Source organism: Alosa sapidissima, chromosome 12 (genome assembly GCF_018492685.1).
Source record: "Alosa sapidissima isolate fAloSap1 chromosome 12, fAloSap1.pri, whole genome shotgun sequence".
Lineage (NCBI taxonomy): Eukaryota > Metazoa > Chordata > Actinopteri > Clupeiformes > Clupeidae > Alosa > Alosa sapidissima.
Genome location: NC_055968.1, coordinates 6,490,237 through 6,505,721, shown reverse-complemented (window position 1 = coordinate 6,505,721; position 15,485 = coordinate 6,490,237). Strand labels below are relative to the sequence as shown.

The window sequence follows — 15,485 nt, the reverse complement described above, 5'->3', positions numbered from 1 at the left end:
TCTAACTTGCATACCTCATAAACAGACTAAATTTAGCATGTGACATCTATCTAGGGTTAGCATTTCTAACTTGCATACCTCATAAACAGACTAAATTTGGCATGTGACATCTATCTATGACATAAAATATATGAGATATGTAAAATCACACCTCACACATTCATAGACTCTATAGCGCCCCCTAGAAATCTGCATTTTCCAATCTTTGGCTCCGCCTCCTTTCAACATACAAGCAGCTAGAGGTCTCAAATTTGACAAACACGTTTGTTATCATTCCCTATCAAAATATGTGCCACATGTTGACATTTCATGAAACTAGATGTACCGCATAGCGGTACAAAATATGACCGCCGCTCAGTCCTGTACATCTGTTCCGCGAAAATAAATCACACTTCAATTTGTCTCCATATTTTACTCCATCCCCCACTCTTGAAACTTTTGTGTATGCTTGTTTGGCATGCCTGAGTGTGTGTGTGCGGCTGCACAGAAAGTAGCCTACTGGTGCTGAAAAGGTGAATAGATTGTAGAATAGCCAAAGAAGATGTAGCGTTGTTATAAAACCTTTAAAATCTCTAAACAATCACAAGTAGGGCAGTTCATCACAGTTCATCCATTGCAACTGGATTGATGAAAGGTCACTTACACCTGTAGGCTACATTGTATTTGGGAAAAGCAAAAGGTATCAGCATAATGTTATTTATTTATTTATTTTTTATGTATTTATAAACAAAAAACATCTCTGTCAGTTCCATGCTGTTTTCAACAGCTATCAAAAACAAAAGGTCATTTTTGGATGGATGGATTTTTTGTGAATGTTTCTTCGTCTACATAAGATTTTAGTCATCTTTAGTTCATGTAATACTTTATTGTCAATGCACAAATTAAGTAACAGTAGTCTGAAACGTTATTGTTAATGCACAAATTAAGTAACAGTAGTCTGAAACGAAATGCTGTTTTACATCTAACCAGTGGTGCAAATAACTGACATGTCCAAATGGGCCTTGATGAAATGCGTCGCTAGACTGTTCATACACATTTTAACGGGCCAAAGTTGAAGAGCTTTTGTCCGTTATTGTTCGTGCAAATATAGGCTGATTCATGTTCCCTTGAATTGTGTAACTGAGGTCCATGGCTAGTCTGGCTTTCATCAGACCAAGCTCAATCTTTTAAGAAATCAAAAAATAAATAGCGGGCAGATCAGGCTGGGTTCACCCAGCCTAGTCCATAGGCACCCGATATTGTTTAATTTTCCGATTGAGATATACAGTACACGCTCTGGCTATTCTAAATGCAAAAATGCATCAGGGAGTTATGACAAAACTGTAACTAACAAACTAGATCCTAATAGAAAGCTGTTAGCTTCCCTAAGCTACAGGTAGGATTATAAGGTAGGCCTATTTACAACATAAATTGTCAATAGGCTATGCTGGCGACACAAATAAAATCTCCTTTGGAAACCAATGGCTTACGCCTTACAGTATCAAGCGGACTTAAACTGCCATATCGTGGCGAAAAGTTGTAATAACATTCACGCAGCTCCATGAGTCAAGGAAAGCGCGAATGAAGTAGCCACTTCTAAATGGGACCCACTACACAGTAGCTTAAGGTGTGTTGCTAAAAGCAGCCATAATGAAATGAAGGTGTCATTGTTTGGATACTTCACACACACGTGCTTTTTAATTTCACAGACTACAACTACCAAGCTGGAATCAAAGCACATCGATTCCCCTCTCACACCCTGCACGCACTTAAAACAAAATAAACAGGCGTCTCAGTCTCACGCATGTATAGGCAAAACTGTATCAGACCAGTGTAACGTTGGTAAATCTTCCATTGCACAGAATGATTTTGTAGCACGTGCAATAAATGACAGTCGAAAGATACAAACAGTGCTGCTATCAATTTGCTTGGTATAACCGCATTTATAGTTTTCTACAAATGCAATCAATCAAATGCCTCCATCACTCAACCAACGCTAACGGTAACATTACCTAGGTCCTTATTGATATTACAAGATTAACGTACCTGCAGTAAAAACCAAGCATGTCCGATAAACATCCTCAGATTTATTTCGGCTTCAAGAAGAAATGGGAATTACACTTCATGTGAACATCTTCCTGTCCTTATTAGATGTTCGCTGCAGTAAATTACAGTCCTTGTAGGAAGTGTCCATTGTTTTTCCCCAACCCACTTTTAACTTCCAACAAAATTACGTCTCACTGCAACGATGCGCCATCTAGTGGACAAACGACTACTTATCGCCAATACTGAAAATGCAGCCATGATGATGATGATGAATATTTATTTTGGCTTTCTTTTGATCCTACTGAATTTGTAATTATGTATCGGCCGTTCTAATACCGATAGTATGTGGGTGCCTGTATGTGTGCATGTTTATATGTGTGCACCGCCATTTACAGGCCAATGAGTGTACAGTCACTAAATGTACACATAACCTAATTTTTTTAGACCCCCCCATGGATGAAATTCTACGAAACTTGGCATACCCCCAGACCCCCAGAGAATGCCAGGTCAATCATACACATAAAATTTGGTGCAGTTCTGAACATCTTAACTGAAGATAAGGGCGATTAAAGCAGAATAATATAGCATTTTCATTTTTTACCGGGGGGGGGGGGGGGGGGGGGGGTGTGCAAATCACAAATGAGTCATTATGAGCCAGGTTGATGTGGGCCCTTGAGACCAACATACCATAAAAGAGAACTGTGTCTGCCCTACCCTCCTTTCGGGGGGTCCAGTCCAGCGGGGGGCTGCAGATCAAAACGAAAAATGACGGTTCCATGCTATCCATGTGGGGGTACATGCCCACCAAGATTTGTGTACCCCGGTCTTTCAGTGTCCCGGGAATCCTTGTTGGTGTACGTCACTAAATGTACACATAAGTTATTTTATTGTAGGGCCCCCATTGACCGAAAGTACACAAAACTTGGCATGCATTCGGAGGGTGTCATAATGATCCTACACTTTTAATTTCGTGCAGTTTTGACCTTGTCAGCCAGAGATATTGTGATGAAAACACCTAATTTTTTGCTTTTTAATTTTTAACTAGGTGGCGCTATACATGAAATAAGTGGTAATGGGATGGGTTGACATGCCCCCTTAAGACCAACATACAAAAAAAAGGTGGACCTCCTAGGCCCTACGGTTCTCGAGATATTCACAGAAAACTGTCTCCGGCCACCTACAGGCCAGTTGGTGTATAGTAACATAAATTCATTTATTGTGTGGCCCCCCATGAACGGAATTCCACAAAACTTGGCGTGCATACAGAGGGTGTCATAATGATCCTACACTTCCAATTTTGTGCAGTTTTGACTATGTTAGGTCACCTTCAATTACACCACCTCATTTTTACTTTTTTGTGTTTAACTAGGTGGCGCTATACATGAAATGAGTGGTTATGGAATGGGTTGACATGGCCCCTTGAGATCAACATACAAAAAAAAAATGGTCCTCCTAAACCCCACGGTTTTCGAGATATTCACAGAAAACTGTGTCTGCCCTACCCTCCTTTCAGGGGGTCCAATTCAGCGGGGGGGCTACAGATCAAAACGAAAAACGATGGTTCCATGCTATCCATGTGGGGTTACATGTCCACCAAGTTTCGTGTACCCCGGTCTTTCAGTGTCCCGGGAATCATTGACGGAAATTTGGGCATGCGAAAAAGAAAAAAAAAAAAAAAAAAAAAAATCTGACTAAACCTATATGACCGCCGCTTCGCTGCGTGGCGGTCATAATAATGGGTGTGACACTTACCTAGGCCTGTCTGGCCATATGGGTGTCTCAATTGTAGTTTCTGAGTATGTCCGGTGCATCAAACTTGCCATGGCAGGTAAGATCAGTGAAATTGGGTTTATTTCAGCACAACACACCTCTGTGTATCATATTCAATCAAAATATGGATGTTTTAATGGTTTGTTTTTGATTTAAGAACTTTTGTTGGTCAATATCTGTCAAATATGCTATATAAACGGTTATTTCTGAAGATTTCTTGTGCATCAAAAGTCCCACAGCACCTACGGTAAGTGAAATTGGGTTTATTTCAGCACAGCACACCTCTGTGTATCATATTCAATCAAAATATGGATGTTTTAATGCATGGTTTGTGTATGATTTAAGAACTTTTGTTGGTCAACATGTCAAAAAATGCTCTCTGAATGGCCATTTCTGAAGATTTCTTGTGCATCAAAATTCCCACAGCACCTTAGATGAGTGAAATTGGGTTTATTTCAGCACAGCACACCTCTGTGTATCATATTCAATCAAAATATGGATGTTTTAATGGTTTGTGTATGATTTAATAACTTTTGTTGGTCAACATCTGTCAAAAAATGCTCTCTGAACGGCCATTTCTTAAGATTTCTTGTGCATCAAAATTCCCACCGCACCTAAGATAAGTGAAATTTGGTTTATTTCAGCACAACACACCTCTGTGTATCATATTCAATCAAAATATGGATGTTTTAATGGTTTGTGTATGATTTAAGAACTTTGTTGGTCAACATCTGTCAAAACAATGCTCTCTGAACGGCCATTTCTTAAGATTTCTTGTGCATCAAAAGTCCCACAGCACCTAAGATAAGTGAAATTGGGTTTATTTCAGCACAACACACATCTGTGTATCAAGATCAATTAAAATATGTAAGTTTGTGATTGCTTTAAACAGGGGGTTGTCCAATACACATAAAACAAACAGCAAAGGTATATGCTAATACAAAGCAGCACTACAGGCACTAAATAATAATTTACATTTGATCAGATTCACTTTTATTGTCATTGTGCAGAGTAAAAGTACAAACAGGGTTCCCATTAAGTCAAATGTAAAATTCTATGACTTTTCCCTGACAAAACACCTGAATTTCCATGACTTACAATATACCGACCAATGATTTCAGAGCACCCGCATCAAGAGTCTTACTTTTTTAGAGCAGGAGATGAATAAATAGGCATTGAATTAACACAGTTGGGCTACTCAAGCAAGCTGTAAGCTAATAACCAGATATACACCAATACTATATGTGGAAATATGTTATGCATTTTGGCTAATTCATCATAAACTACTACGACAAAATTCCCTTATATTCCATGACTTTGCCCCCAAAATGATAAAAATTCCCTGACTTTCCATGTCTGGAATAGACTTTCTAAAATTCCATGATATTCCAGAAATTCTATGACCCGTGGGAACCCTGTACAAAGCAAAAGTGCAATGTGATATACAAAGTATAGACAGATGGTGCATAGGCAGGACAAGAAATACTGTATAGTGTCGTGTAGACAGTAATATGCAGTTGGTTTACAGAAGGTGGTTTAGAGTAAAATTAGATATAAATATGGGCAGTGTATTAACAGAACATATGAGAAAAACAGAATAAATATGGATATTCAGTATGAACCATATATACAGATATGTGCAGTGTGTTAACAGTACCATTGTAGTGCAGAAACAGTAACATTATCAGAGCATGAAGAGCAGTAGAATATGGTTATGTATAATTGTAATTACAGTATGTGCATTTGTAAATAAATAACACTATGGGTGGGATAGGGTATTTGGGGGCTTAGTTGATTGGTTGTCACCGGTGGGGTATACTAAGAAGCACGTTAGACATATCTAGGCTATGTCTACATATCGAGGCTTGACAAAGGTCAAGGGTATATGTTAAGTGATACTACGATAGCAGTTATGTGATATATTTGTCAAACTAGGCTTTCAGCTCAGATCTGTGCGCGTTCTCGGTGTTGGGATGACGTTGGCCAATCGTGAAACGTGGAGACGCACAAGACCGCCTCTATTTAAAAACAAATACTTCCGCATTCATGAGCGATAGCTTAATCTACACTGCGGTAATTTTTTGTGTCTAACCTATAACATCAAATAAATCAACTGTCATAAGACATTTACATCGATTGTCTGGAATTTGCCTCAGGTGTACTTTGGAGTGGGTAAGACTGTCTTTAGTGGCAGGCTAGCACATACCGTTGACTTGCGCAAGCCTAGCACCTGCGAACTCTGCAAAGGACTGGATGAAACGTGCTGAAAACGGTCTCCACTGATAAATATCACACTTGCTTACTTGGAAATAAGGTCTTATGTCCAAAATCCTGAACCACCCCTTTAAATATGAATCAGTTTTTCCTACATCCTAGTACCTTTCATTCAAAAATAAATAGATAACACTCATTAAAGAAGTACAGTTTCTAAATAATGACAAACATAATGTCCAGACACATGTTATGGTCCTATTAAGTGGTGTATGCTTGGGGGTCAGCATCCTAGCCACATGCAGGAGTCCTAAATGTAGTCCTGCTTTTACAGTGACAAAATAAAAATACTGCATTCATAGAACATATTACTGGTGATATGTTATGTGTTCTGCAATGTGCTATGAAGCAATAATAGGTTTGTTTTAGGTCTTGCTGATAGGTGTACTGTCATTGTGACATTTTTGATAATATGGTGGTAATCCATAACTGTGTACATCAGGCAATACTGCTGCTGGCTCCAGTCCATCACAGTATAGTTATGTATTAAGTATATATACTTTTTTGATCCCATGACGGAAATTTGATCTCTGCATTTAACCCAATCGGTGAATTAGTGAAACACAAACAGCACACAGTGTACACACAGTGAGGTGAAGCACACACTAATCCAGGCGCGGTGAGCTGCCTGCTACAACGGCGGCGCTCGGGGAGCAGTGAGGGGTTAGGTGCCTTGCTCAAGGGCACTTCAGAGTGCAGAGTGCTAACCAGTGGGCCACATTTTGGTGCAATAATGAGTTAAATTGTCATGTGGCATCAGGAAGTATGCCACTGGAGGAGGGATTGAAAAATGTTTACTCTACACCGTAAAATCTACACCATACAAATTCACAAGCATGCCCTTCCTCATGCCAGGATCATGTACTTCCTGATGGCACATGCCGATAAATAACATTGGACCACAAACTTAATTTCCTGATACAGCAATCTGTAGGCCTACTCATATTTACAATGTCTGTTATCAGATTTTAAAGCAGGTTTTCTTGAAGGTTTTAGTGACCCTAATCAAATGTCAAATTCAAAAAAGGTCAAATTTGGTGTTGGTGTTGTCCATAAACCTCACATTTCTGGTATTGTAGCAGGTTTGGTGCCAAAAAGCAGATATAAAGGTAGTGTGCCAAAGGGGTCCACATACACAATATAACATTATAAAACAATTATTAGGGTGATGGTTGATCTCTTTAGCAAGAAATTATGTCTAAAATGCTCAAAATTGTCAAAAAAATAATACTTATCAATTCATTATACTAATCAATTCATTAGTGCACTTGAGTGTAGCCTGCTCAGCCAGCTGCTTTAGACACCCATTTGAAAGGAACAAAGAGCAGAGCCAGCATCAGCTGATGTCTGTAGGTCTTCTATATGAGTGTAAAGAAAATAAAGGATTAGAAACACAAACAGACACTGTGTGTGTGTGTGTGTGTAAGAGAGAGAGAAGAGAGAAACTAGTTGACTGTTGATAGCTGGCAGTTATAGAATGTATAATATAATAAGCTGGCACTTAGATATAGAATAAAATGTATAATATAGAATAACTGATCTTCTAGCCTACTACATTTGAGCAAGCACACTTCCATAGTTTATGGTGGCACAGTCTAGGTTATATGCTGAGGTGTGTCTTTGTGTTAGTCATAGGTGATGACACACATATTCTCTACAGCAACACAAGAAACAGATGTTGGTGGGGACTGGTTAATGACCCACTAGAGACATATAAGCCAAATTTCTTGTTTTGTCCATGAGAGAGGAGAGTATGGAGATGGTGATTATCCACAGATCAGCAATCGATTACAACGTTATAGTGCAGATGATCTGCAACAAAATAAAGCAGATTCGCCAGAAAGCATGTGAGCAGGCAGGACTCAGTGTCTTCAGAAAAGACATGGTAGACCATCTTATGAACCTGCACCAACACCTACAACTGTATCAAGTCCATCTAGTGAAACTCGTTCAGCAGCAAATGCTGCCAACACAGATAACGGCTCCCACACACAGCTGCGTGCATCGCGTTGCTGGAGACGCATCCCATTCACTTTAAATGGGCTCACGTGATCCGTTGCCGAACTGAATTGTGGGTCCGTCACGTCGCGTTTCTCCCGCTGCTCGCGTTGAGGAGTTCAGCTGTTGCTGCACCGACAGACGGCACCGGCCAATCAAGCCAATCTACGGACGGCACCAACCAATCACATTACGGTTTTACTTCAAGTCATTTGCATAGCTACCGTCGGGAACACCCACTGGCATGCGAACGCAGCTGTGTGTGGGAGCCGTGACGGCTTCTGTCAGAAGAGCGCCTTCATGATGCCACTTTCAACGTGAAACGTGAATGTTCAATGTGGTAAAAAGAGATATGACAAGGGTAACGCATTTGAAAAGCAAGAACATAATGTTGGCATAGTTGCATCAGATCTTGAGTTTGTCAGCCTTGCCTGAAAGCAAGTCCACAACATCTACTTCAGTATCAAAAGCCATCAAGAGCATAATCATGTTCATAATCAAAGCAACGTTATGACCCAGATGTAGTATGTTTGTCCAGTGTGTGTGATGCTGCCATAGACAAAGTGATGTCAAAGAAAACTAATGATGACATCCAAAAGTTATTTGAGAGTGCTTATACTGCTTATACTGCTGATGCCATTGCTGCTCAGATGAAAAAAAAACATGGAAATTTGAATTGAACACTGATGACGCTGAACGCCATGTCCACAAAGCGTATGCCCTTGTGCGCCTTTGCTAGGTAGTGGAAGGACCAACATCAAGCATTAGACCAGAGACAGTGCGCTCAACTTGTCCACAGAGATGTTCTGCTTTAAGTCAAAGCAACAAGTCATATACACACAAATACATCCAATCATTGTCTAGAACAGGGGTGGGCAAACTGCGGCCCGTGGGCCGGATCCGGCCCGCAAGCACTTTCATCCGGCCCGTTGAGCATTTCATTTGGCTATTTTTTTCCTGCGATAGAGACGACGTTGGTTAGCTTTACTGCAAACTGCTTTTCACTCTCCTTAGAGAACGTTTACAGCAGTGGTCCCCAAACTACGGCCCGCCACCTCATTTTGGGTGGCCCCCCAAAACATGTCCGTAGTATAGCATCTGGCCCGCACGGGAGTACGAAATCGTCAAACTATAACCTCCGCAATTTCCCCCATTCTCTATGGCGAGTCTTAACAGTACACATGTAATACTCTTTTTGTCCACTGGTGGTTGTTTTGGCGCTGTTTCGCGTTTGCCATCAAAAACGGAATGAAATGTAGTCCTACCTGCAAACAATGTAAGAGGCCTATGCTGACTGCATCAGTGCTCAAAGTATTCTAAAAGTTTATCAATGAATTGTTAATAACTAACTAACTTATATTCAAGTCATATTTCTGGGACTTTCTGGGATAATTATTTTTATTTGTTCAAATGTTCATACAATGTTCACAAGTTCAGGTGAGTGAAAGTTAGAATGGTGGTCATTTCAGACCACTTCAGCACTTCATAAAATTCTCATAGTTTGAGAACTTTAAATTTTCAGAGTTCAGAGTTCACACATTTTTACTGAAATATACTTTTGGGACTACCTGCTAATACTTTTGGGAATGCAAAAGTCTTTTTATTAGTATTATTTAATTTGAGTTAAATTTTACACTGATATGGCATGATGGCAATATAAACACAGCTAACAATGGTATTAAATTGCAATAGCCTATAGATTAAATGTAATGGAATATTCAACTAAGGTAGACTGCTGTTGTTCACAGCACTAAGCTATTTATGGTTACTGATATACTCCGAGTCTCTGGCCCTCTCTTACAGCCAGGCATAGTAAGCTGGCCCTCGGAAGAAAAAGTTTGGGGACCACTGGTTTACAATGTCAATGTCAAAACATCATGTTAAATAGAGATAACATCATGTTAAACCAAGTTAACTCTTAGTTATCTCCTTTGCAGCAGATCTAACGTGAACATGCGATCCATTTAATTGGGAACGCGTCTGCACTCACGAGAGGGAGAAAGAGCCGCAGGTTCCAGTTGGCTTGTCATTGTTGATAATTGATATCTCCTTCTTATAAGAAACTTTTAAAAGGAAATCATGAAGGCAGCAGTAGTTCCCACTACTGACCATTTAAAAAGTGTGAGAGGGCCATACCGTAGCAGGCAGAAGATCATTGAGAAATAAACGTGAATTACAGCGACTGTCTTAAAGCGACAGTGCACAATTTATACATTTGTTAAACAGCATAAAATTAGCAGTATTTTTAAGCAATTAATATTTTAAAATAAATATTTTGTCATACTAAATTATAGGCTATTAATTTTTATGTGTGTGTCGTGGGGGGGCCTTTAGCCAAAAAGTTTGCCCACCCCTGGTCTAGAATGTTTGTGGAAATGTCAGCCAGGGAAATCAGGAGGGGATTGATGATGAAGACGATGGAGATGGTTTGCTTTAAAATGTTGTTATTGTTGCTGTTTGTAAGTTTAGACTATACTTGGATATTATTGATGCAAAAAAGGGACATGTCAAAAAACTGCAAAATTGCAGAAATTAAATCACCTGAAAAGTAGAATTATTATTATTATTTGCACAAATCTAATGTTTCATTTTAAGCCTTATGTGACAAAATACATTAAAAAAAGGATATTCTGCATTCTGAAACATATGTACGCCTATAATAATAATGAATAGGCTACAATCATACCTGAAAATAACTGTTTTGTGAACTTAATTCAATATAGCCAGTGATTTAGGTGAAAATTATTGTGTTAATTGCGTGTTAACTATTGTGTAATTGTATTAGAAAAATAGGGTTGAAACAGGTGGGGAAAAATGGAGACATAATTATTCTTCATGTTCAATGACCCCAGAAGACAGTCCAACCACTCTCCAAAAAAAATTAACATTTGAAACCCACATAGGCCGTCCTCATTTGACCTGGTCTGAACCAGAATTCCAAAGGCTATTTGAAATATCAAGGTAACTTCCCAACAATAGCTTTAAGGATAAATACATGTTTTTACCAATGTTTGTACGATTACATGCAATTAAGTTAATTTCCTAAAGTTGTATGGAACTGAATGTCATTAATTGCTGAAGAACATAAATTGGTGGTTGAGTAGTCTTTGGATTGCGACGCCGGTTTCATGTTTCCACCAGAACCCAAAAAACTGTAACGCATTAAACCACTTCCGCTACTCCGCGCAACAAACTGAACAGTAAATATCCAAGATCAGAGTCCGTAATGTAATAAGAACGGATTTAAACCTGTAAGCAATGGCACAAACTAATTTCCAAAAGAAAGACACTTTACGAATATAGTATCGTCTTTGTGTTGAGCTTATATTGCATGCAGATCATACTGGCAAATTAACTAGTTGATGTTTGCGTAGCTGCTAGTGGCTAGCAAGATTGGCTAATGTTAACTAAATTTGAACTTCTGGGGAACCTAACGTTAACGTTAACGTTACATATAACGTTAGCTGCATTTCATTACACAGAATTGATATAACCACGCCAGATTTGACACTGACATCGATTGCAAAGACAATAGCGAGGAAGTAACTCGGTTAGGTACTCGATTTAGAAGCTATGTTGATCCAGATAACAAGAATTAACCTTAACGGTAACATAAAGTTAGCATACTCATTGTCCTTGGTGGCTTGCTTATAATAATGTTGCTGTTTGCTTATCGTGTGCTTATGTCTCGCAGAATATGTTAAGATCAGCCACACGGAAAGCTGATTGACCATGGACAGAGACTTGTTGAGACAGTCTCTATCCTACCATGGAGAAAGTTTACTGTCCCTTTTAACATGTGAACAAAATGAAAACCCTGACTTTACTGCTATTGCATCTGACCTCTCTAAAGCAGTCTGCGAAAGGTATGTGGTGAAGAGATTAATTCAAAAAATGAATTAAAATATCCATTGTAAACTTTTAAACATGACTTTTAAGAATGTATCTCGCCATCACTCATTTTTCAGACAAGTTGCAGATGCAAGCAGGTCTACCATCGTTGAACAGTTTATTTCAAGGAAAGCAGACTTGTTATTTTCCCCTTTGTGGAAGTCAGCAGTGCCAGTGGAAGATGACTGGCAGGACGCATCTTGTGGTAAGACTCCACTGCTGTTCTGTAACCCACATAATCATTCCCCCATCATTGTAAATTAGATCATATTGCCTGTGTGTTTAATGTCACTGTTCTTTATTTACAGAACCCTATGCCATCATGCCCCCTCTGGAACAGTTTATGGAGGTTTCCTTTGAGGAAAGGAGGGACCTGTTTTTCAGGGATGTAGAACGTGGAGATGTCATAATTGGACGAATCAACTCCATCAGAGACTTTGGGTTCTTTGTCACCTTAATATGCACTTACAGTGAAATTGAGAGGGACATTGAGGACCTGGAGCTAACTGTAGGTTTATTTGGCTTGTTGGGGATATGGTTTGTGTTAAATCCTAGCAGATTTTCTCCTATATGTCGCTCATAACAGATTTCACTTCATTTAACTCCGCAGGCCCTATGTCCCATAAGAGATGTCCCATCCAATGGGAACCATGATGATCCTCTTTCTTATTATCAAGTTGGAGATTTGATAAGAGGTGTGTTTGACATGAACTTATTCAGGGTTCGAGTTATGATTTCATCTCTGTGGGGGTCTCCAAAAAAAAAAACTATGGATGTGCAAGTAAATAGTCTACAATTAAGTAGGTGCGCCTTTCTTGACGACTATGTTAGGCTATGTGTAACACTTGTGCGTGCGCGCACACGTTAAAACACACACACACACACACACATATATATACACACACACTGTATGCATACCTACACTGATCTACCGCTACAGTCACAGTAGAGCTGGCAGGCATCCGTGCTGCTATGCCGTTATCTGGAGCTATTGTTTGCGTTTTGGTAGTAAAACCGAAGCGTGTTGAGTCTGAGCATGACGTCATTATACGTAGCTTCTGTTTGGGTGGCATGGTAGCCAGTCATCTTCAAGTTTATTTAAATTCTCTATCTCTAAATTTTAAAAAATAATGAATGGAAATCTTCGGATCAACTGAGCTCTCAAATTCATAGTTTGCACTCATAGGTGGTGAAGTGCAGCCATGCTGCATTCACGATGCTTTAGGCCTGTACACGTTCGTTTAGGCTACTCTTATTACTCGTCATGTCAAGCTATTTATCTTTATCGTCAATATTACTCCGTATGTGAAAGGGAAAATAGCTTTATTTGTTATTAAAATATTATACTGCTGCATATTCAGAGACCCCCACAGATATTTGAGTTAACTGCTTTATTGGGAGCCAGTCCTCACTCTATGGGAGCTCAGCTCCCACCTAACTCGAACACTTAACATTTTCAGTGACCTGTATGCAATAAGTTATGTGTCAATGCTTGCTATCATATTCAGCAATGTTTGTGTTGATTGTTGCAACATTTTAGCTGGACTGAAAGATGTCGACCGGTACCATGGGAAATTAACAGTCTCACTGCACCCCTCATCTCTTGCTCCAAGACACAGCAGTCTTAAACTTGGTGTTATTTCACGAGAGGATCTTCCCATTCACTACTGGTAAGATAGACCGCTAATATCTTGCTTATTTGGATATGTAGCTCAAGTCCTATGTGCTGAACTGAGAAGTACTGAAACAGCAATTTTGATGTTTTGCATGTCATTAATCCAGCCGTGGTGAGAGGGTTGCCAGTGATGGTACGGAAACGTATGAGAGAGTCTTGGAAAGCTCCCTTGGGTTTTCTAACCCGTCCAACGTGGATGTTCTTCTCGCAAAGCTGGGAGTCTTGAGTCGTGAGACAAAGTGTTGTTCAATGATGAGGGGACTACAGAGGTAAAAGGGTTTATCTTCTCCACAGTCAACAGGTGTTTTCCAGATCCACACAGATCTAAACCATGACTGCACTTTTCATGTGTATTCTCCTCAGCAAACATTTCCAAGAGGAGGATTTTGCAGTAAACATTAGGAAGAAGCAGTCTGCATCATGGGCTCTTAAATGGTTTGTAAATATTCTTTTGACATCTTAAACCAATAGTTTTGTTTGACCTAATTTGCATATTCATTTCACTTAATTTACTAATTTCACTGAATTTCCTCTGAATGAATCCATTTTTTTTTCTCCAGCGTAAAGGCCGGGGTTGATCACTTCAAATCTGGCCGCCATGTTGAGGCAATGAATGAGTACAACAAAGCTCTGGAAATAGATACCAACAATGTGGAAGCTCTGGTGGCCAGGGGTGCACTGTAGGTATCTGAGCTAAAGAATGTATCAGTTGGCCTCATACAGCAACATTGTTTAATTTGTTTTTTTAATTGTCTCTCCATTTTCTGTTCAGAGAGGGAAAAAAAGACAAATCAGACCCAAATGCACCAAGCATTCTTGACTATTTAAATCTGCTCTTACTGGTGTGTTGAATCATGAATCTCACTGCTGGTTGGTCCCTTTATCAAGGGATCTCTTATCATATCATATTCAAGTTTTATCGTCTGCAAATGTAAAACATATGTTTGGTTGTATTGGACAAACAATTTGTAGTCTGTGAAATCGAGATACTTTTTTGCATCAGTAAGTGTTCTTCACCCTCTTAAGTACTGGGTACATATGGTTTACATATTGCCTCTTCCCTAAGGCACAATGTATTATCATAATCATTATTATCATGACTGTGATTATCATGTGGTAGGTGTGATAGTGATGGGTGGTGCTTTTGTTCTTAGGTATGCAACTAAAGGGAGTTTGGTGAAGGCCATCAGTGACTTTGAAGTAGCCCTGGAAAGCTGCCCGACACACAGGAATGCGAAGAAGTACCTCTGCCAGACTCTGGTAGAACGCGGAGGCCAGTAAGTACAGTTTGAACTGGAATCTGACTCCATGATGTGCAGTACATAACCAATCAAACAGGACCTACTGCTACCACATACCATATCGGCCCCTTTAGAATTATAAGGTTCTATCTGTGTTCTACGTAGTTCTGAGATATTGAGCTTCAAAGTTTTAGAATTCCATAGAGTTATATTGATAAGTTGAAAAAGCCTCTTTAGATATACTGTCCAAAAATACATACAACAAGAAACACCTCTTCTCACCTTATGAAGTTGTCACAGAATAAGAATGTCAATAACTCAACTTTGACAGAAATGTCAACCTTTCTGCTGACTAGCCTATTTAACTCAAGGCCTAAAGCATTCCATAGCAATCTGCTAATTATTACCATTTTTATTAGAAAAGTCCTTACCATATATACTAGTTTGACTTAATGATTTATGCCTGCTCCATACTAGAAGTTACACTTAGCCTATATGCAGGGATATTTCTGTAATATTGTAAGCTACTTGAGGCTACCTTGTTGTCTGAAGTGCAGTCCAGTGATCCGGGTTAGTGTGTGCTTCACCTCACTGTGTGTTCACAAATTCACGGA

The 15,485-nt window shown here is 39.4% G+C and overlaps 1 protein-coding gene across 6 annotated transcripts in view; it reads left to right on the top strand.

Moving 5' to 3' along the window:
• Positions 1-15,485, top strand: part of ttc14 (tetratricopeptide repeat domain 14) — an 86,171-nt gene that overhangs the window by 67,674 nt on the left and 3,012 nt on the right. For 4 of the 6 annotated variants that reach the window (XR_006035328.1, XR_006035327.1, XM_042111833.1 and 1 more), the window contains exons 1-10: positions 11,176-11,315; positions 11,759-11,930; positions 12,033-12,160; positions 12,264-12,463; positions 12,566-12,650; positions 13,496-13,625; positions 13,738-13,899; positions 13,994-14,065; positions 14,191-14,310; positions 14,785-14,907. Coding sequence is in view for 4 of the 6 variants with exons in the window: in XM_042111833.1 (XP_041967767.1) it covers positions 11,797-11,930; positions 12,033-12,160; positions 12,264-12,463; positions 12,566-12,650; positions 13,496-13,625; positions 13,738-13,899; positions 13,994-14,065; positions 14,191-14,310; positions 14,785-14,907 (1,154 nt within the window). In the remaining 2 variants the exon portion in view is untranslated. Of the gene's footprint in view, positions 1-11,175; positions 11,316-11,411; positions 11,672-11,758; positions 11,931-12,032; positions 12,161-12,263; positions 12,464-12,565; positions 12,651-13,495; positions 13,626-13,737; positions 13,900-13,993; positions 14,066-14,190; positions 14,311-14,784; positions 14,908-15,485 lie in introns of those variants that run through there. The other 2 variants (XM_042111836.1, XM_042111834.1) reach the window with 2 other exon arrangements.